Source organism: Papaver somniferum, unplaced genomic scaffold (genome assembly GCF_003573695.1).
Source record: "Papaver somniferum cultivar HN1 unplaced genomic scaffold, ASM357369v1 unplaced-scaffold_107, whole genome shotgun sequence".
Classification (NCBI taxonomy): Eukaryota; Viridiplantae; Streptophyta; class Magnoliopsida; order Ranunculales; family Papaveraceae; genus Papaver; species Papaver somniferum.
This window is the reverse complement of record NW_020619603.1, coordinates 4,367,958-4,391,514: the sequence shown is the minus strand read 5'-3', so window position 1 is coordinate 4,391,514 and position 23,557 is coordinate 4,367,958. Positions and strand designations below refer to the sequence as shown.

General features: G+C 37.7%; 2 protein-coding genes across 6 annotated transcripts; one reads left to right on the top strand and one right to left on the bottom strand.

The window, feature by feature from the left end:
• The first annotated feature begins 8,215 nt into the window (after positions 1 to 8,215).
• Positions 8,216 to 12,787, top strand: LOC113328280. Its single transcript, XM_026575396.1, has 9 exons — positions 8,216 to 9,759; positions 9,947 to 10,333; positions 10,451 to 10,514; positions 10,999 to 11,216; positions 11,296 to 11,409; positions 11,575 to 11,680; positions 11,782 to 11,993; positions 12,229 to 12,332; positions 12,433 to 12,787. The coding sequence occupies exons 1-9, from the start codon at positions 8,299 to 8,301 to the stop codon at positions 12,575 to 12,577; spliced, it is 2,811 nt and encodes a 936-aa protein (XP_026431181.1). The 5' UTR covers positions 8,216 to 8,298; the 3' UTR covers positions 12,578 to 12,787.
• A 4,449-nt stretch (positions 12,788 to 17,236) lies between these two features.
• LOC113327823 (putative disease resistance protein RGA1) lies at positions 17,237 to 20,967 on the bottom strand. 5 transcript variants are annotated; one of them, XM_026574943.1, is made up of 3 exons: positions 19,283 to 20,967; positions 19,099 to 19,196; positions 17,237 to 18,965 (listed from the first exon to the last, which is right to left on the bottom strand). In XM_026574943.1, exons 1-3 carry the CDS (start codon positions 19,749 to 19,751, stop codon positions 18,960 to 18,962), a joined length of 573 nt encoding a protein of 190 aa, XP_026430728.1. In that variant the 5' UTR covers positions 19,752 to 20,967; the 3' UTR covers positions 17,237 to 18,959. The 5 variants fall into 5 exon arrangements, with proteins under 5 accessions (XP_026430728.1, XP_026430727.1, XP_026430729.1 ...); XM_026574942.1 differs by having other exon boundaries at positions 17,237 to 19,196; XM_026574944.1 differs by having other exon boundaries at positions 17,237 to 20,147; positions 20,229 to 20,967.
• Positions 20,968 to 23,557: the final 2,590 nt, after the last annotated feature.

Below are 23,557 nucleotides of genomic sequence, written 5' to 3'. Positions count from 1 at the left end.
CAACCAGAATGTCGCCCTTTTATCTGACACATGGAGTAGAGGAAGTGCTACCAACAGAAGTGATCATCCCTACCAAAAAAAGATAAGATTGGGAAAATAATTTAAGTGCGGACTTGATCTTAACAAAGATAGATAATTTGGAAGAAGTAAGAGACGTCGCTTTGCAGCACATGAAAAATTATCAAAAAAGACTAGCTCGGGAATATAACAAGCGGGTTAAAATAAGAGAATTCCAACCAGGCGAATTAGTTTTGCGCGAGATTCCAATATATCAAAAAGGGAAAGATGGAAAATTGGAGAAAAGCTGGGATGGACCTTACATAATAAAAAGAATAGTTGGAGAGGGAGCCTATGAATTAATGGATCTTGAAGGACGAAATACAGGCCGTAAACTAGATCGCCCTTGGAATAGGCAATTCTTGAAAAAATATTATCCATAGCCACCTGCGAATCAATTCGCATGAATAAAAAGATAATAGCCTGAAAGTTCATATTTTGAAACAAGTTTGTAATGCGAATATTTCGCTTGAAAGTTAAGAAATTCTATAAAATAAAAGTAAGACCTTGATAAAGGCTACAAAAAATGATATTTATTATCAGATTGGATAGGAATCTGAATGTGTCCTGCATCCTAGTTCGCTCATATGCAAGAGGCAATATAGTAAGACCTATCGTACGTCACAATCAGAAAGACCTAGAAGGCATGACTCAAGGGAAGGCTACACCGACCCCGAAACTTGAGTTGTGGAGATTTGGGGTGAGAATTAAACGATAATGCCCATCCGGGAGAGATACCTTAAAATTTCAGTCTAAGATAGAAATCTTAGATTGAGAGCATAAGGTGAGAAGGCTCTCCCAAGGAGTGTAGAAACTCGATCAGGGCGTTGAGGTACACGGTTGAGTCAAGAGTGCCCGGGACGTCTGGAGCGTACCTTGCCACTCTTGACAAGTCCTGGCTATGATGCACTCGGTCCGAAAATACCCAACCTAGGGTGCGATCTAGCTGCCATAAACCCTATAGGTAGTATATGCGAGATTGCGAAATAAACTGGTTGTTGAAAAGCCGGATGGGAAGAGACATAATCTTAACCAAATAGAGGTAAGCTTCCTTGAAGGGGCAATCGAAGGGGAAGATAAGGACGACACCCTCCATTAGGGAGTTGAATTGTGTCAAAAGACGTAAATATCATAAGGCTTTTACTCATGGGAGTATTAAGACTTGTGATACTTATGCGACAAACCTGAAGAGGAAATAATACAAGCGAAAAAGATAAGACGAGATCAATGGGTCGATGTACTAAGATACAAAGACTTTTTACGATTTCATCGCACAAAAATGGGGCAAGATAAGACCTTGACATAGGAAGGCAAAATAAGACCTCCTAAGTAAATTAAACAAACCAATGATAAATTCGCACGATTATTTCTTACAAGAAACATAATAAGAGGCAAGTATGGGAATTAAAACAACAATGTATTATCTTCCTTGCAACAAACAAATATGCGAAGGCTCAAAATATGTCGAAATAAAGAAAGGAAATCAAGAAAGCTTAACAATAGCATCTTATTCAAAATACTTTTCAGACATTAACACTAGATCCAAGATTTTCAATCTCAGTACCGGCTTCATTAGCAGATTTCTCTTCTTCTTGCTGAATTTCTTCATCATCTTGATCTTTTTCATCATCGCTTAAAAAGTCAAAATCACTATCTGGCTCATGATATTCTTCATCCGAACTCACAGTGCATATGGGGAGTTTTATTGCTGGAAGAGAATTGCTTGAGATAATTCCATCAATAACAGATTGGGCACTAGAGTGGCCTTTGCGAATAACTGCTCTTTCAAGATTTCTAGCATTTATCTCTAGAAAATTCTTCTGAAATGCAAATCTTCTTTGTGCTCTGCTTCGAGACGCAGAGAGAGAGAGCTCAAGGTTCCCACGAGATAATTCCATATTTTCATACTCTCTGGCGGACCTTGGATAATTCACAGTTCAATTGAGCAACAACAGACTGGTGCGATTTTTCAGAATCTACAAAGAATAATAAATAACCATAAATAGAAATAAAGAATTAATATTGTGCGAAAAATGCTAAGAAATCATAATAAGGCAGTCAACCCTAGCTGACTACCTTGGAAGAATTTGGAAAAAGCAAGGGTATTTTCCTTCATACTTTCCATAGCCTTATCAAATCCATCACCAACTGAACCACTGAGACGAGAGCGAATTTTCTTTTCTTCAGAAGAAAGACATTTATTTTTTTTCTTAAGAATGTCATAGGAATTCTTCAATTGACTATATTGTTCTTGAAACTGATTCTTCTTCACAGAAAGACTTATGTTATTCTGAATTAATTTCTCATTCCGGGAGCTTAAATCTTTAAGCGAAGTTTCGTACTGCTCCTTCAGTACGCGAAGAGTTCGCGCTTGGTTTTCATTTATTTCATGAAGAATTGAATACTGATGTGAAAATATTGCTTATTTCTTCGAGAAAGATAGTTTCTCCCTAGAAAGGGTATGGTTTTCTTCTGATAAAGTTTGATGAAGTAAATCAGCATCGCGTGACAATTTAGATAAATAAGATATTTGATCACTAAGAAAGTCAATTTTTTGAGTGAGACGGTCATTTTCATGGGAAAGATTATCAATCTGATCAAGTGAATATGAATATTGATTATTTAATTAATTTAGTTGAGACTACAACTTCGCGTTATTCGCTTGGGTATCTTCAGCAAGGAATTGGAAGTCATATCTCTCATTCGTTCGCTTCTGGTTTAAATCTTAACAAATGCACGAAGAAATTTACAAAAATGAATGTACGCGAAGGAATACAGAATACAATAAGTGATTCAAAATTAATAATAAATACCTCTAAGTTTTTGATTTCGCTGCGAAGATTTTCAGCCTCAAAATTTGAAATTTGGAGTTCTCCTCTCAGCCTTTGCATTTCCGTTTTCAAAGAAACATTTTTATGCGAAAGTTCCAACTGAGAACAACTAGATTCAAAATGCTTTTCAGCAAGCATCACCCGACGATGAGAATACTAAAAAGGAAAAGATGAGGTTAGTATGACTTGGAAGTATCATTAAAAGAAGATAAAGTTAAGGTGCGAAGGATAATTACCAGAACATCTAGAGCAACATGGAAACTCGGGTCAATTTGAGAAAGGACCTCATCCCTTGAAACTTTATCAACGGGAAATTCACATAGAAGCTTGCTTAAGGCAGAACAGGAGTGAATCTTGCAAGGATCATCAGTTAAAGATTGGGAATAGTTGATGACATCAGATAGAGTTTGAGCAGCAAGTTTTACACTATCCAATGCTTTCTTACTCAAAGGAAAAGAATTTAGTAAGGAAACAGAAGGAGTAGTAAAATCTGTTGGAATGGGGGATTTCTTTTGAGAAAGGTTCGGTTGAGAGATAGAGTTAATGGGTGAAGAAAAAACTTGATTTGCATGCGATGGAGTCGCAGAGGCAACAAGAGGAGTGCTTTTTATTACTTGGCTAAGAGAAAACTCCTTATTCACAAGATACTCTTTAAAAAGTTCGTCATAAGTAACATAGGAATTCTCATCCATAAGAGGATTTGTTGGTGAAGGAGTAGCAGGAACATTCTTCTCAGAAACCTAGGGAGATATATGGGTGACAGAAACATCTTTTTCAAGAGTTTGACTTATTATCGGAGTGATAAGAGGACTAGTATGCGAAGTCTGAACTGTGGATACAGGAACAACATCTGTAGCGCTAAAATCTTGAATAGAAAGATTTGAAGAGAGTGGTATGGGTATGCGAGACTTTTTTAACTTTCTGCTTCTTACCATCAACCATCTCACCATCGGAAGCCTGCGAAAATAAAGTAGATAAGTAATAGAGGCAACAATATTGTTTTAAGATAATTGGGTATTTCTTACTTCTTTATTATGCGAAGCCTTCCTCTTGTGAGATTCCTTATTTTGAGATTCATTATCAATGCTCGGTTTCTTCTTCTGCGGTTCCTTTTTTTCACTCGAAGAGGACTTGGGTTTTTGCATGATTCGAAGAGCGCTAATGGAAGAGCTTTTCCTACGAAAGTATGGGAATTAGATCATAAATATTTTTTTTTAAGAATGGTTAAAATCAATAGTCATCATGAAGAAAGGAAACAAACTTTGATTCAGAGTTCATGGTGGAATAACAATAGCAGAAGAAATCAGTGACAGCAGCGGAAATGGGTAACAACAGATGAAGATGAATAGCAACAAGAGAAAGAAGATAAATGATGAAGAAGGAAGAGATTATTGTGAAAAAACCCTTAAATTGATGAAAAGAAGTAACCGTCTGAAGACGGTTCAAGCCGGTAAAAGGGAAGAACATCGACACGTGTAGAGAAGAACTTGAAATCCGGATAACTGTCGACAAAGTATATTAGAAAAATATAGGCATGTGCGATTTTCAAGAGGAGAATTTCTCATATCGCTCATTCTGAAGAATAAGCAACATGAGAAGAGGCAAATGTAGGAGTTAAATATCGCACACGTTAATAACTACGCGAAGTAAAGAATACAACCTAAGCGAAGGGCGTCGCACACACCAAAGTTGAGATGAGCACCAGATGATGTCAGCAAAGTCACGAGTAAAGTGTGAAGAATCATGCGAAGAAATATACAATGCAAAGATGAGCGATTGTATATGAGCGAATATGTCGCAAAGTGATACCGAAAATAATGAGATTCTTAGCTGTCATCCACTATGTAAAATCCTATATAAAGGAGAGAGTCATTGTTTCTAGGAGGATTCTAGGACAAGTCTTGAAAAAAAAATAGGATAAGAGAGAAAGTGAGCTTAGGTTTCAAGTAGAATTGTTGTAATACTTGAATCATTCTTGTAAACATTCTTAATCTTTAGTTAATAAAACAAGAGTTCATAACGATCACCTAGAAATTGAATCAGTTATCGTGGAGTGTAGTTGTAAGATTTCTTACAACTACAATTGTGCAGGACAAAATGTGCAAGCTTCAACGAATGGAGTTCACACCAAGTCGCCAATAGAACTTAAAAAGAACATCAACTATACATGGTTGCAGACAGTTTCAATGACAAACTCCAAGGGTGGTGCGTTTCTTTTATAAGTTTGATAAACTATAGGTTTCTTTCAAATAATCAAGGAATTTGTGTTTTCAGTTTTACTTTTGAAGATTGCATAATCAACAATATGCTAAGATTATAGAATGAAATTTTTAATGAAGTTATCTTAGCAACAAACATTTTAGGATAGAAGAACATAAAATTTAGTTGTGATTGTTGGTGTTCAAAACAATATGCATTGATGCAATACACAAATTTTTACACAAGGAAGTTAATAGAGGCACAACGTTAGTAGTTCCCTTTGGGATTTGTTGTTTAACAGGTGCAGAAGCTAGTATTATGAAGTGCATAGGAGAATGGGTCTTTATTTTCTCAAATTTTATTAAGTAAACATTATTCATCTCTAATATTACTTAAGAAATTAAGTTTCAGAAAACAAGATTCCAGGGAACACATAAACTTCTATTGTTATGCATTCGTGCACCGGGTTTGAGGCTTGTTATAATAACTTGGATGGATAAATTAACGTGTTGAAAAGAGACTCTTTCGTTCTCCTGCTCTTCATTTCATGCAGTCGGCTCCGAATCCATTGACATCGAATGTCGAATCGCCCCGCTGATGGTTCATCTCAAGGGCAATCGGGATAACAGAGATTTTGTTCATCTCGACGAGCATTGTACCCCTAAAACCACACATCCTGGTGTTCCAAAATGCATCTACAGTCTCCCGCATTTCTCCCTTTACGTTCTTGTCTGGAGAGGCTCATTTGCTTGTTCTACTATTAACTTGCGCACAGCTTCCAAGTGTTCCACCATCCCTCCAAGTACTTCCAAGATTTCAGGCACAAGCACTAGATCCCCACACAAAACATTTACGTTGCAAATGATAATCTTCATACCAGCAGGAGCTAGAACTTGAAGATCTTTGATGGGTTTGTCCTCATAACCAAATACACATCGAACACCGTCCGTCATAGACAACTTAAGGTACCTATCTTTTCCTGCTGGCACTTCCTTATGCCTTTTTTGTGGATGAACATATACATTAGCTATCTCGTTAACCTGAAGAACAAATTGACCTGGAAGTGTAACTTCATCCTCAATATTTTCAGGAAGCACACCACCACAGGACGTATTCATATTAGAAAACAAAAACTTTTGCATGATTCTTTTCCTCTTTGTCAGGGACATTCAAGTTACAAAAGCCAGGTATTGAGTTATTCAACTCTTCTACGCATGAACTCAGCCATTCTTTTCTCAGTTTCAATCCAAAATTCCCTGCTAAATAACTATCAACTTCTGGAGTATTCATCATTGGGATTATTACGACTAGATTTAGGTGATTAACAACTACCCAGCATTGTTTAATTTAGGTGTTAATAGAAGAATATATATATATAGCCTACGGCCCGGGCTCAATGTTTGGCAACCGGGCTGGTTTTGTAATTTAACAAAATTCTATACAGGGTAGTTGATCCGCGGGTTTGCCCGGCCCGGCCCGTAAAAAACCCGCACCCGGCTCGGCTGGTGTCTAAACAAGTCGGATTAGGGTTGGAGAAATGTCGTCTTGTGAGTAAACGGGTTAATCCGTCCCGGTCCGTAAAAATGCGGGTACAACCCGTAAGCCCGTTAACCCCCCACACGTCTCCCTCCAAAGTTCAAATACCCCCACTTGTCTCTTCGTCTCTTATTTTCTTTCATTACAGTACCAGTCAAATATTTAATGAAATAAGAAAGGAGAAAGAGACGAGTTTGTTCAGAGATTTAAAAAAAAAAAAAAGAAGAAAGGTGCAACTATGTAATTTATTTCTCACAAGTTCGGGTCTTCTCTATGTGAACCAAGTTTCAATATCGGCGAAACAAATGGGTCTGTTTGAATTGATTTTCACCTGATGCAATTGTTGATCTGAGAGAAGGGTTACAAGGAATAAGAGGAGAGAGTTGTATATACTCAAAACAAGTTACAGGGAATTGATTTCATCTGATTCTACTCAAAACAAGCAAGTAAAATCGAACCCACCTTGTTTTTGCCAAAATTACATGTTTAATTGTGTTAATTTCGATACCGAAATGCAATTTTATTTTTAGGGTTCATAAGATATCGGGGTTTTTCTGTTTTGTATATTAATTAGGGTTTATAATCTAAATAGAAGGTTTTGAATGATTAATTTGATGTGACAATGGTTGAATTAGGGTATACCGAGATTGGGTATTTCTTCCTGATTGAGTGAAATTGAATGAGATAAACATGATATGAATTATAATTACATCATGAATGACTGAAAATTGATGCCTCTATATGAACTCAGGTGTTGGTGGCGGTGGTTTGCAGTGATGTTTGTGTACTTGAGTAGTTGGTGTTTGAACTCAGGATTTGATGGTTGATGTTGAAGAAGATAGGAGAGAAATAGATGAGTTGTTCAGATACGAAGAGATGGGGGTTTGATTTGAATGGGTTTATGTCGGTGTTACCAGCCAGAAATGGAGGAGGAAATGAACGTTAAGATTGGGTTTGTGCTGGATTGGGATTTGGCAACAGAATGTATGGTAGTTCTTGTAAGAGTTTAGAATGAAAGATATTGTCGAGATTTGGATGATTGGTGGAGGTGGAGGTGGAGATGGCTATGTATTCCGGTGGTGTGTAGCCGAGATTACCAAGGGGTTCTGGTGACGTGAATCTGAGAAGCCGAGATGGGAAAATGGTGGTGTTGCAGGTGATTATCATGGGTTGTTGTTGTTGGTTAAAGCTTAAACAGGAGTCCTTGTAAAAATTTTCATAAATTAAGTAAATTAATTTTTAATTTTATTTTTAAATAAACAAGTCGGATAACCCGTAAGCCAACAAGCTTTACCCGTTACGGGCGCGGGTTGAAGAAATGACGACCCGCGAAAAAAATCTACCCACAAGCTTTAGCCCGTGTTAACCCGTAACAAGCCAGCCCGGCCCGCCCGTTTGCCAGCTCTAACCCAAGATTAGTCAAGTAAGGTGTTTCCTTCTTCTCGAATCGGGGTCACTCACAGGGTTGGCTGGTCCAGGCCAAGGCACGGTAATAAAATTAGTGGAATGACGAAAATAGCCCTGTTGGTGTTTCTCCCTCCAAAAATTCCAAAAGCCCTCTTCTTCTTTTATTCTTTTCATCTCCCGTTCCCCAACACAAAGAGCAGTGAAGAAGGGAGGTCTAAAAGAAAATGGTCTAGAAATTTCTAGGGCAGAAACCTCCCCACCCAAAATCATGCCTACAAACCAGAAATCAAACCTCAAATCATCTCAATTACATACTCTGAATCTACCAATTTCAGATGATGATGATGATTTTGAAAACCCTAGCCAACTAATTTCTCTCACCCAAAACCTTAAATCTCAGAAACCCAAGATTGTTTCTCAATCAAAGAAGACGAGGAAATCAAAAAGTAGCAAACTTGGTAAAGAGAATATTAAAGTCAGTACAGTTGCAGAAAAGGGTTTCATTTCTGAGGTAAGGGTTTCTAATTTTGCGGAGTTAGATGGTAAAAGTCAAATTGAGTTAACTGTTGATGAATTGAAAGTAAATAATACTCAGATAGATTGTTATTTTGACGCGATTGAATCAACTAGGGATAGATTGGTTGAAAGGGGCAATGGTGGTGGTGGTGAATTTGAAAGAGATGGATTGATTGGAAGGGCTAGTGGTGGTGGTGGTGAATTTGTAGGAGATAGATTGGTTGGGAGGGGCAATGGTGGTGGTGGTGGTGGTGGTGAATTTGAAGGAGATAGTACCCAGAATGATTTCTCCGTGGAGGTGATTGAATCAACTAGGGATAGTTTGGTTGAAAGGGGCAGTGGTGGTGGTGAATTCGAAGGAGATAGATTGGTTGGAAGGGCCAATGGTGGTGGTGGCGCTGCTGCTTCTGCTGATTTTGAAGGACATAGATTTGTTGGAAGGGGCAATGGTGGTGCTGCTGAATTTGAGGGAGATTACTCCCTGGAGGCAATTGAATCTACTATGGAAAATTTGGTTAAACGGGGCAATGGTGGTTTTCATGAAAATGATGTTTCAGAAATGAGTGATGAATTGGAAGAGACCCAGGAAGAGTGCTCCTTGGAAGTGATTGAGTCCACGTTGCTCGAGAATCGCAGCTTGGATATTGATGATAATGGGGGTTCAAGCGAATTTAGTGGAGAACAATCGGAGGAGGATATTAAGAAAAAAGGGTTTGAATTGGATGAGAAGAAGGGTTATCTATCAAATTCAGTGGAGAGTAGGTTATTAGCATCTAAAAGAATGCCGGGGACTAGTTATAGTGTTCGGAACGAAGATCACTTGGATGATATAAGTGTAACTGATTTTGAACTAGGTACAGAGCTGAATGTGTTGATGGAGTTGTGTTCGGATATAGGCGAGGAGTTAAATGCAAAAGGGAGAGAACTAAATGGGTCTGATTGTGGTTTGGTTAAGTGTCCTTTGTGTGGTACTGACATTTCTGATCTGAATGAGGAAATGCGATTAGTCCATTCCAACGAGTGTCTTGATAGAGATGAAATGCAAGGCGTAGTTGCTCCTCCTAGCGCTGAAACAACACCTGTATTGACTCGACAAGTTGGTGACACGTCTCGTGTTATTCAGTGGCTCTGTGGACTTGGCTTATCTAAATATGAAGACGCATTTGTTAAGGAAGAGGTTGATTGGGAAACACTGCATTGGCTCACGGAAGAGGTTTGCTGTTATCTCACTCCATGATTTGTACAGTTTACTTGCATTCTGACTAAAATGTATGCACTTGTAATATCTCGAGTCATTGCAATTTCATGTTTCTTCCTGTACATATATGTTTGGTGCTGCAGCCCGTAGTTAATCTTGCAATGCTAATATTTGTGGTATTTGATCTGTGATATATATGTAGGATCTATTCAGTATTGGAGTTACTGCACTTGGTCCAAGGAAGAAGATTGTGCATGCACTGAATGAGTTGAGGAAAGAGAATCAACACGCTGGTGGCAGGCATGCGGAGTCTTCTAGACATAGTGTTGATGACAGCAAGAACTTACCTGGGAATAAGCTAATTACGGAGTTTTTTCCGGGTTCGGTTGCTGTTGATAGGAGAAAAAGTTGCCCAGCCACCAGTGGACTGTCCATGGTTGAAAGAAATAACAACAGTGGACGGTCTGTGGCAGCAAGGAGTAGCAAAGATTCTGGTCGTAAAAGGGTTGTGTCGAGGGACCATGGTAGGAATACAAAAGTCAGAGACATACCTTCATGGTGTTCTGTACCAGGAACACCATTTCGAGTGGTATAGCTTTTCTTTCAGATGTTCTGTAGATATCTGTTGTTGCTTATTAGGTTTAATATTTGGTCAGTTATCGAGGGTTGATGTTACTCTTCTAATTCTTGTTTATGTCATTTGCAGGATGCTTTTCGGTACCTAAGAGGAGATTGTACACATTGGTTTCTCACTCACTTTCATATGGACCGTAAGTCTGTACCTTCTATGTTTAAGATTTATATTCTTGCCTTGGATGTTTGAGAGACATGTCCAATGGTGATAGAATTGCACAAAAGTTATCTTAATATCATTATGTTTTTTATGCATTCTTGTAGTCTAGTAAGCTATATAATCGCGAAGCAAGTGATTCTCCTAGTGGACTGTAGAATGTGAACAGAATTTCACTTATCACAGAAAATGATATCACTCTGTGTGCATAGACAAATCAGTTTAGGTGGTAACTGAATTGTGTTTACATTTGACAGCCCACTAGGATAATCACATTCTGAAAGGCTAAAATATTATATTAGGTGCTCGCTACGGATAAATTAGTTGATACTCAGCCCTACCACAAGGTTTTTTAATTGGGTTATAGGGTTATGCTCATTCCTTTGGGTTGTTTTTGTCAAGTTTACAGTGATAAACCTTTCGATGGTCAAATATATTTAATTTACAGTAATGGCAAATTGCAGATTACCAGGGTCTTACAAAGAGTTTCTGCCATGGGAAGATTTATTGCTCCTCGATCACAGCGCGGCTTGTAAATATGAAGATTGGGGTTCCATGGGATAGATTAGAAGTCTTACCGCTCAACCAGAAGATTAGCATAGGTGGTGTTGATGTGACATGTGTAGACGCAAATCACTGCCCAGGTTCCGTTATCATTCTCTTTGAACCATCCAATGGCAAGGTATGTTTTTCTACAAACTCTGATTTCAGTTTTTCATTGATGTTTATTATCTTTTATTAATCCCACATGTTTCCATCAGGCGGTTCTACATACTGGCGATTTTCGGTTTAGTGAGGAAATGACAAACATTTCTGTTTTGCAATCGTGTCCAATCAGCACGCTCATCCTTGATACCACTTATTGCAACCCAGAGGTACATCTAAACAGAATTGATTTCGTGAAATAGATTGTCCTGACGTATATTTGGAGATTGATATGTAATTTTGGAACTTCTTGCATCCAATTATTTTGCTTCTTTTCGTTTCTGTGAACTTCGCTACTTCAAAATCTTGAACCTGTTATACCATATCCTGTGCAGTATGATTTTCCGAAGCAGGAGGCTGTAATTCAGTTTGTCATCGATGCCATCCAAGCTGAAGCTTTTAACCCAAAAACGCTTTTTCTAATTGGAAGCTATACAATTGGTAATATTCACCTTGCTTTCCTTATCTATATAAAACTCCGTTTAAGTTGGAAATTTCGCCACAGAAATCTCTTTTATAATTCATTTGTGACTTCAACACAGGGAAAGAAAGGCTTTTCTTGGAGGTTGCTCGATGTTTGCGAAGGAAGGTATATGTAGGTGCAGCAAAACTGCGTATTCTTGAATGCTTGGGGCTTTCCAAAGAAGACATGCAGTGGTTTACAGTGAATGAACACGAGAGTCAGATTCACGTGGTTCCAATGTGGACGATTGCGAGCTTCAAGCGGATGAAATACATATCAAATCAATACTCGGTGAGACTTGCAACCCTTACTGGGTCACTATAGTTTTAGCAACTTAACATAACAAAGTGCTGATATCAGTGACATCTTTCAATGTTCCTAAACTCAAGTGGCTTTTCAGCCTACCAAAGAGAAGGGGTCTAACCTTTTGTATCGACTCATTTCCTGACTTCAAATACTTTGACTAAGCTATGTCAAATTCACCTTGAATGCTTGTGTTCGACTGACATATTTGCTTTCTGAACAGAATCTTTACAATCTGATAGTTGCTTTTTCACCAACTGGGTGGACTTTTGGCAAAGGAAAAAAGAAATCTACAGGGAGAAGGTTTAAGCAGGGTACCACTATCAGGTAATGCTTCTTCATTTCTAAATTTTGTGCGTGTATTTGAATTTAAAACTTGCAATTCAAATAAACTTGGCATTGCCCATTTTCATCTCTCTTCGTCTAGGTATGAAGTTCCATACAGTGAGCATTCCAGCTTTACAGAGCTAAGAGAATTTGTTAAGTTCATTTCCCCACAGCACATCATCCCAAGCGTGAATAATGACGGTCCTGAATCCGCAGAATCCATGAATTCTTTACTCATTTCCTGATCTTATAACTGGCCTCACCGCAAAACAAGAAAAAGTTGAAACCTCTCATTTCTACATTTTCTGTTGTACCCCCATATTTCGGCAGTAAATCTGTATTTGATTGTTGTTAAATAGTATCAACAGTAAAACAAATGTATTTCCTGATCTTCACTCTGGAAAACAAATGTATCAACAGTTTTGGGTGATAATTAAATCAAATTCTTTTCCGAATGCACAGTCTTTTACTGCACTCTGTCTTTTGTCCGATAGCTTTCTGTATAACCATCAAACAAATGAAATGCCGCCATTATTTATTCTGTATTTATTAAAGAAGGCTATTATTGGGGCGTCACATTTCATTAGAGGGGCGTCACTTAATAGGATAAAAACGGGTCACTCATAAGTAATATCAAAAACCTCTAATCTAAAATAATTTTGTAATGACTAAACAATCCTTATTTAATTAATTTTATTTTAATTTAATTAGATAAAAATTGAATTAATGAATTTCGTTGTATACTTGGTGAATTCTGGGACAAATTTTTTGTGGGAAGAAAAACTATTCGTAAAATAAACTTTTACTGTTGGAAATAATACAAACCTGGACGTAAAATCACTTCTACGGTTGGAAATAATCCAAAGCTGGACGTAAAATGACTTCTACGGTTGGAATTAAAAGAAAACTGGACGTAAAATCGGATTCTACGGTTGAAATTAAAAGAAACCTAAACGTAAAATGAGCTTATACGGTTGGAACTAATTTAAACCTGGGCGTAAAACTACATGCAAATAAAATTCTACGGTTGGAATTAATCCAAACCTGGACGTAAAATCACTTCTACGATTGGAAATAATTCAAACCTGGACGTAAAATCACTTCTACAGTTGGAATTAAAAGAAAACTGGACGTAAAATCGGATTCTACGGTTGGAATTAAAAGAAATCTGGATGTAAAATGAGCTTTTACGGTTGGAACTAATCCAAACCTAGACGTAAAACTACATGCAAATAAAATTGTACGGTTGGAATTAATCAAAACCTGGACGTAAAAGCACTTCTACGGTTTTTAAGTTTTTATTTTAGTTAAAGGGAGATCTAGACATTTTGTATATGTTTTTGGATATCCCATAACCACTTTTTTGGACATTAAGAATCCAAGTGAAGCCTCTCTATTGGAGTGCGACGCCCCAATAATAACCTTCTTATTAAAGTTAGTCAGCAGCTAGACTCTCATTTTATTTTATTTTACTTTTTTCTGGCTTACAGTAACTCATTTGATGTTTTGAACTGTTTACCGCATCTGACTCAAAAATTATTAGTGAAATTTTTGTTTCCATTCAGATATAAGCCGGGACAGATTTCAAACTAGACATCAGCAACATTAAAAATACATAAGGAAAGATCTAACTTGGACCGAGTCAGGCGCCACACCAAACATTTCGTTTCAAATCAAGTTCTTTAAATTAAAAAATCTAATTTCGTTTTAAATTAAAAAATCATCAAACTCTAGTTGAAAGATTGAAAGGTCTGATCTTGCTTACCCGATCTAGCTAAAAATATATATGTTTTGGGCACACATAGTCTACAGTGACCTTGACTTTCTTTGACTATCTTTGACCGCACTTGCTACTAATTATTTGACAACCCTAAGTCCTTCTGTTCTTCTTCTCTCCATCCCGTTAAACTCTTGATCGTTATTTGTGACTCATTGTCTTTTAAAAATCGTGCTGCCCGTATTGTTATCAATTAAAATCAGTGGTTGGTTTGTCTTGCTTCAATTTCTTTATGTATTAGGTTATAGTAAGTGTCGCGATTTTGTGGAAGAGTTGGAGGCACAAGAGTCCTTCATCGCCATAAAACAATGAATTTGGTTAAGTTAACCCACACAACATTGAGTTTACATGGTTTATAATATAATTTGTTTTGAATGTGACCATCTACTTAGTTCTCAAAATTGATTATGAACAACGTTATTCTTCGACATTATTGTGCAAAGGTTGTACTGAGATTGAGGTTTTACTTTACATAAGTGGTCAGTCCACTTTGTGTGTTATCGCAAGTAAATCACATTGCATCAGCTGCGGTAATGCATTGGGGAGCTAGTGAAGGATGAAGGATGAAGGATGATTTAAATGGGTATTCATATAAGGTTATCAGGGGGTGTCTTGGAATGGGTTATAAGCGAAGATCTTTACTGCCATATCTGGATTTCAGTGATAACAATTGTTTTTGGTTGAACGGGTTGTCCAGTTAACTGTGGGAGACCAGTATACCTTCTGAAGATAATCCTCCGAGAGCTCTAAGCCAGCCTCCTGCATTAACTTAGCTAGGTGCGATCTGCAACAAAAAGACTGGTTGTGTTTACTTCGATGAGGTCGTTAATAAATAGCTCTCAAATGACCGTTTTGCTTCTTGATCTTAAGTTTGAGAAGCCTGAAATTGCATTTATCAGATTAACGTATCTTGTTCTTATGAACTTATTATTATTTTCTTTTACTGCATCTTTGGATTTTCTGGGTAATCATTTGGGTTTGAAGAGATTTGGAATACTGCAGCTTGTGTATGACCGACTAGGTTGAACCAGTCTGGTCAGGGAATTATATGAAGAAATTGAATCAGGTAGAAGGTTGGCCTCTGAAGAAGACAAGTTTATATGTCGCAAGTTCATAACTCTGTGAGTGCGTAAGACAACGAAAAAAAAAAAAGGTGAGCAACAAACCGGCTTCCACATTTTTTTTTGGGAATTTTGATAAAATACACCCCGTGGGATTAGTAATTCCTAAAATACACCCGTTTTTTTCAAAATAGCTAAAATACACCCATCATCCATAAAACTGTTAAGGCCCACCTTCTTGATCTAATCAATATCTAACCGTACATCTATTATAACTTATCAACGGTTCAGGTTCATTCCAAACGTTAAAATTACTGAGGTGCCCTTGTATTACAACAAATGGATTGCGAGAATATCAGTTTCCATTTCTTCCTCCTTATGCACGCGAAGGAGTGAGATTTGACAGTCAATAGCTCTTCCATGTGACCATCTTTGTATTCTTCTCATACGAGCCTGGAACTTAGGCTTGGATAGACGCCTTCTGCAGATTCAAGTAGATGAGGTATCTTCTCTACTAACTCGTAATGATATATATGGGTGACAATTCAATCAAACGGAATATGGATAAGTCTGGTATCTATTTGGATGTTATTTCAAATCATATGATATTAGAGCATGGGTTTACTGTTATTAATTTCAATTTTCGGATTATCATCTCGAATGGAGTGAATTGATTTTCTCTGGTATGTAATTGTAAAACTAGGGTTCCACATGCTAAGTTTGGGTTTTTTTCCCAGTTATGTTCTTCATGTAAAAAGTTTCATTTATGATTGGGCTTCATTATTACTTCGTTTTGTGAAAGATGATTGATATATGTGGTAGAGAAAGCAACAGATAGAAGGAATTTGGGTGTCAATCTATTTTGATTTTGGCATCAGACGGGGACGTATTGGACAAGCTTGCAATCCCTAAAAGATGCGTTCTCGTGATATTTCTACCGAGAAAAGACAGAGAAGAAGTGAAATTATTGTCAGTGACAGAACGATTGAGATGATGATGAAGTTCTGGAGTGTTAGATGAAGATGAATATCTACAATGGTGATCCGAAACAGTCAGGGTATTTTAGTCATTCAAAAACCTAGTCAACTCGAGCTGAGTTGGATACTTAACCGCAGTTAGTTAAACGTTTTATTAAAAAAACTGGATGGAAAGCTGAAAGTGGGCCTGGAACGGGAACAAGATGGGAAACGCGAAGAGCAACGTGAAGAGTCATCACGTATATCAGTGAGAAACGCGGATTTTCGTTCGTCAGTGAGAAACGTGGTGGGAACGCGCTCCTGATAAGAAAGAAACGCGCTCCTGATACGGGAGAAACGTTTCAGTTAAAAACCCACCAATTCAACTCTAATTAACATCTTATTAAAGCATATCTAATTATATCCGGCTAAATATACTAACCGTATATTCTCATATCTTCACATATATTATCAGATATCTTCACATATCTAATTATATCTGCCTAAATATACTCACTGTATATTCTCATATCTTCACATATATTCTAGTTAGCTTTCCGTATATCAGGTTCGTATTACTAGATTAGTTTTAGTCTTTATCTTGTCAAGATTAGTGTTAGTGTTTATCTAGAGTAATGAATAGTTACGTCTTCTTAGTTCCCCGACATATCTATACACTACGCCACTTCCAACACCAGGATTCACACGATAGTCAAGCACCAAATGAGAGATATATGGTAGGAAATTAGCAGAAGAAAGTAGGTACTTCATAGAGTTTTTCTGAATGTTATATGTTGTCTTCTTTCTTGTTTATAAGTTTGGAAAACTAGTAGTATAAGTAAATCTAGTTTACGCTCCGGACTCGCTTCTCGTATCTCATTTTTTGAAGATTTGACGATCCCCGTTTCCGTCCTCGCTCCCGCTCCCGATCTCGTTCCCGTTTCTGGCTACTAAGCTTTATATAAATAATGAATTAACACCACAAACAAATTAACACCATAAACAAACATACAAAACTGAAACTTAGACTGCCATATTGTTCTTCAAGGAGGATGAGATGAGGAAAATAACCCCACAGAATTGATTCAATTGCTAATGTGTTACAAGTGTGTGAACACACACTATACATATATATGCCAACAAATGGGATTTTTTAAAAGTTGAGACTCCCTTCAACTTGTTGCAGTCCCAGATACCTAGTTTTTGGAAAGAAGAAGTCCATAATCGAAAATCTGGTATATATGTCAAATTACAGCACCTACAGATCTTAACTTTCTCAAGGCAAGGGAAGGATTTATCTGGTGTTGAAGGTGCAACCCACTCTTCTAAGTTATCCATAGAACTGATTTTCAATTTGATTAACGAAGGGAATAATGTAGTAGTGGCATCATTTTCTTCTACTTCTTGCTGGTAATAAAACTCCTCGCCTAATCACTTGATTGAATGCATTTTATGTATCCCAAGAAACCGAAGACACGGGAGTTGACCTAGGCCAACTAATTTTTCACAACTCTTGCAGCCGTAAAAAAATAATTCCACTAAATTAGGAAGACAAGAAGATGATCCGGTCCACTTCGGAAACTTTAAACCAGGAAAACCATAAATCCACAATTTCTCCAAATTAGGGTGAGGTTGGAGACCTTCTAGCACTGTAATAGAATTATTAGCATTCCGTTCATCTACTTGTTCTTCTTCTTCGAAATCCCATCGTAGATCTAAATATTGAATGTGTTGCTTGTCTATTAATTTTGCACTCTCTGCCTCTTTTTTACCATCTCTCACATTCTTTAGATTTGGCAGCCACAACATCCGAAGGGAGTTTAGATGTGCTAATTCGTGGATGGACGAAGAAGTTGAATTATTACTGTAAGTATCGATATTGGAGACATCATCTTCTTTACTCACGATGTAAGGAAATAATATATCGAGGCGAGATAGGTTTTCAATACCTCGGGGCATTTTTAAATCATCTCTATTTTTTTGCAACTTCTTCAGACTTCTCAATTCCACCCAATTCTTGATGTCGTTCGGAAACTTACAATTACCTCCAAGATCCATGTACTCTAATTTACAGATGTTGCCGGTCAAAGACTCTGGCAATTCTTTTACTAAAGTATTACTCAGATCAAGTGACCTTAGTCGCGTCAAACCTCCAAAGTTACGAGGTAGTGCTTCTAATTGATCGCAACCGTAGATGTTGAACTTGGTTAAATTATTGAGGAGACGGATTGAATCGGGTAACTCTGAGATTTTTGTACCTGAAATATCAAGGGACGATAGATTTTGGAGATGACCGATATTGGTGGGTAAGACTCTAACATCCTTACAAAAACTGATATTTAAAGTGTGCAAATTGGTGAGCCTCGTAATAGAATCAGGTAGATGGTTGCCGTCTGAAAAAGATAGATCTAGATGTCGCAAATTAATCAAACAACCAATTCCTTGATTCAGAATCTTGTGAACATTTTCGGATTGATCAAGGTTGAGAGTTTGGAGATTGTAGAGTTGATGGATGGACTTAGGATGAACAACTTCAAGTTTAGAACAACTGAGGTCAAGCTACCTCATGTGTTTAAACTTGAAACTGGAAGATAGAGTAAAAGTAGTTTCCTGAGCATGAAACCCTCTTACTAGCCGATGTATTACACGAAGTCGCTTGTTACTCAGTGGACTCGGAAAAATAACACCTCCTTCTCGGAAAAACATTGCCCGCAGTTTTGTTGCATTGTTTAATACAATAGATTCCTTTCCTGAAATACCGTCCATGATAAAACTAAGGCGCCGAATTTGAGACACATCATTTTTCATCTCACTTGTATTCGAAGTCGTCACTTCATCCCTGCCAACAACAATTAAAGCAAGGTCATGTACTAAATCATGCATTTTGAACGATTCAGTGTCACCTAGGCGGTAATCCCTTTCTACATCTTGGAAGAAAGTTCTAGACAACAAACTTAGGAAGTAATCATTACCAATATCTTCCAGTGAGTTTTGATTCCCTCCATTAGATGGATGAATGAACCCTCGGCCATCCACAATTGAATCAATGTTTCTCTATTATATCTCCAATCTTTGGGAAATAAACAACAGTATGAGAAACATTGCTTTAAATGGATGGTAAAGAATCATAACTCAATTTCAATATTGGAATGATACCTCCACTAGGATTTTCGTGTGTTTCTAAGCTTTTGTTGTCTCTGAATGACAACCACTGCCTTTCATCATTTTGTGAGTGCATAAGACCACCAAAAAAGTTCGCTGCAAGTGGCAAACCTCCACATTTTCTTGCTATCTCCATTCCTATAGTTCTCATATTTGGGGTCTCAGATGCTCCACCAGGAGAAAAAGCTTTGTTCTTGATAATCGACCAACACTCTGCTTCAGATAATCCAGTTAGATTATAAGGAGGAATTAAACCTTGTACCACCAATGCAACTATAACTTTGCTGCCAGCAGAGCCGCAGTCGAGGACACCCTTAAGCTTTTCCCATTCCAGGGGATCTTCATTCCACAAGTCGTCTAGAACTAGCAAATATTTTGTTCCATTTAAGTTTCCTCTAACTTTTTGTACTAATACATCAAAGTTTGAGAAATCCTCGCATTTAGAACCAGTGACAGACTCCATAATGTTTCATAAAATCTTAAACACATCGAAGTCATCAGAAATGCAGACCCACATTTTTTTTTCGAAGTACTTTTCTACTGATTTTTCAGTGTAGATAGATTGTGCTAGACTGGCCTTTCCGACTCCCCCCAATACCCACAATGGATATGACGGGGACTTTTTCTTGTATATAGGAATTTACAGAAGATGATTGTAATGATGTTGACGACGATATGCTTGTCGTTGTTAAAATCCTTACTATCTTTGATTTATCTTCTTTTCTTCCTACAAATTTTGAAACATCTACAAAGAATGAGTAGTTTGCCGGTTACGTTGCTCTTTCTCGTAGCCACCACTGCTAGCAATACTAGTAGTTTGAAATTGGAATCTTCCCATATCAATTGCTATTGGATTTAACTGTATATTGATATCTTTGATTTTACGAGCCATTTTAAAACGAAAGGCAACTTGATTGGAGGATGAAAAGAAAACTTTTACCTTACTGTTCTTAACAGCTCGATGCATAGCTTGGTAAGCAAATTCATCCAGAACATCATCAGCATCATAAGAAACTTGCTTGAGCATTTTTAACCAAAGTTTAACCGCAGCATCGTTCACCTGCTGCCTCTCTGCATCGGAGGTTTTTGCTGCAATAACCTCCAACGTTTGTTCAAGCCTTTTAAGCTCATCCTTGACACCCCAAGCAAGACAAATCTCATTTCCAAGTACAGTAACCAGCTTTTTCAACATTTCAGATGCACCATCAGTAAGAACACCCTCGAACGCCATTATAAATGGATATTGCAGATTTAAGAGATTGAAATTGATTTTTTTTTAGAGGAACAAGGTTAAGATTTTTCCCAAAAATACTGAGACGCGCAAGAGTTCTACAAGATAGAGATTTGATTGGCTATGGATATGATTAATGGAACAGCAAAGGGAGAAACAAATCCAGAAGCTTAGGAAAAGTATTTGTTGGAATGTGTTCATAAAGTCTGTGGCATCTATCTATTTGTAGAAGATTGAAAACATTATCAACAACTTAATTCAGAAAGTTAATTAATTGCATTAAGAAAGCCTGATCAGGGTTCTGATAATAGAGTATTTTACAAGGGAGATTTAAATTATGAATAATTGGGACTGTGTAAAGAAAAGGAAAAGTTAAAGATGGATACCAAATCCATGAACAGAGAAAGTGTTTTAATTTGGAAAAAATTAAAGGAAAAGAAAAGTTAAAGATGATGGATACCAAGTCTGTGAACAAAGATTTCTAATGCTTATTTTATCACATTCAAACTGAACTGCGACCACATCTTTTTTTTCCCTCGACGACATCCTTAGGTGGTCCTAGACTCAGTTTGGTCCGCTGACAATTAAGCGACAACCATGAATTGCTATGGATTTAACTCTAGACGCCTCATTGTTTATCTCAGCAGCAGAAACTGCACTTGAATGGAGCATCGATCCTTAACACCTCGTGCTAGAGGATGTAACTGGCAGTACTTTTGGTATGATTTCAGTCACATCCTTCACAATATGAATGTTTACGAGGGCCGTTATGAGATGAAATTGAAATTTACTGTGTTTAGGAAAGATAACAGTTTAACAGAGAAAAGACAATCAATTTCTTTTAAATGGATATTGCTACCACTGAGTGTGCTTACGAAGAACACAATATGTTATAAAATCATACAAAAAAATCTGTATCAAAAAAAAAAAAAGAAGAAGAAGAAGAAGAAGAAAACGTTGATTCAAAAATAGTAGAACATACGAAGTACAATGGCATTCACGACATGTATGGTAAATCTAAAACGGTAGTAATCCTCAAAATATATTTGACAAGCAGGGACCTTAATGCATTAATGAGCGTGGGTGGCTCTTATCTATTTGTTTTACTGCCTGGTGATGATAGTTTGGTTGCTACTTTCCGTCGGACCCTATAACTTGTTTCAACCACATGTGCTGGTCTCAATTATGGAAGTCAAGATAGTCTTGTCATTTATCATGTCAGCAATGTGTAGTCCTATCCTATCGTTACTTAAGCAATGGTCCTATCCTTACTTTTCAATTCATTCTCTATAGACCGAATTTCAACTCTTAAGTGACCATCTGTGGTTGGTTGCTTAGAGTGATCATCGAAAGTGATGCCGAGAAAGCAGTAAGAATGTTGAGCGAAGAGCAAATGTCTATCCCCTGGAGGTTGAACCATCTGGTGATACAAAAGAGAACAATGATGAGAAAGCTGGAAGCTGTCAAGATTGTTTTTATCAAAAGAGATGGAATGTAGGTGCCCATATTCTGGCAAATCATGCCTTAATCCATCACTCCAATTTGTGGTGGTTTTCTTCCAAACAACCTGTAAACACCCTGTAGGAGTTAAATATCGCACACATTAATAACTATGCGAAGTAAAGAATACAACCTAAGCGAAGAGCATCGCACACGGAAAAGTTGGGATGACGCACCAGATGATGTCAGCAAAGTCACGAGTAAAGTGTGAAGAACTATGCGAAGAAGTAAGTTATGCGAAGACGGGCGATTGTATATGAGCGAATGTGTCGCATAGTGATCCGAAAATAATGGGTTTCTTAGCTGTCATCCACTATGTAAAATCCTATATAAAGGAGAGAGGTCATTACTTGTGGGGAGGTATTAGAATAAGTCTTAGTCAAGAAATAGAGAGAGAGAAAGTGAATCTAGATTTCAAGTAAGATTGTTGAAATACTTGAATCTATCTTGTAAACATTCCTAATACTCAATTAATCAAATAAGAGTTCATATTGATCACTTAGTAATTGGATTAGTTTGAGTGGAGTGTAGTTGTAAGAAAATTTGCAACTACACCCCCAAATATTATCATAGGGTAATGTGGAGAATAATCCCAACACACAATACAATTATCTAGAGAACTCTTTCTCTCTCTTCTAGGATATTCTACTAGCTCTACCCTCTTTCCTCTTGGGAAACCTCCTTTTACAGGAAAAGTTGGTTTAATGTTGACCTCAAGTGGACAACCTCCTTACAATATGAGCTTCACTATACAACAAAATCCCTTTACTACGGGCACACCCATGCTGTCAAATTCATGTGTTTACATTAGCCCCCTGATTGTATTTTAAAGACTTGCAGGGTTGGCAATCAGTCACAGATTGTATTTAGAACGCGTCTCTAGATTATCGATCCGATATGCCTCCTTGTCTTCTTGAATCCCCCTGTTGACCATGAATTTGGATCCATCTTCTCTTTTTAACTTGGAGCCCCCTGTTGATCATGATTTCGGATTTGAATGTATATCGGTCGGAGCCAAGCCTTTGAGAAGACTTGGGGCACAATCAGACTCGCTTATGTTGCCTCATTAAAACCTTATGTATATCGGTCCATGTCGGCTGACCCTATCATAGTTCCGGTTTTGTGTTGTCTTGTAGAATCTTTTCTTCCCCTTCTCCTCTACTTTAGGACTCGTGCTTCAGTGGGGGGATTTGTTGTCTCTGTGTGTCTTTCCTCTCTCGATATTTCCTACGACTGTGATATCGCGTCCTCGAGATGGTCTTTTGGTGTTTCTAGGGTCGGTCCCGGGTCTTGTGATCAGAGATGATTCGAAAGAAGTTCGTCGTTCGTTGTTGGTTCGGGAAGAGGTGGAGTTTTTAGTGGCTCATCGTCAGGTTGTGCGTGCTCGTCTTTGGGATGAGTGGAAGGAACGATCGAGGACTCATGAACCGGCCTTTCAAACAAGAGCTTCCCCGGAAACAATGGACCGTATTTATCAGCTCCTGCTAGACGTGAATTTTGATTGTGTGATGGCGCGTCGTTTGCTAGATGAGGCTCGG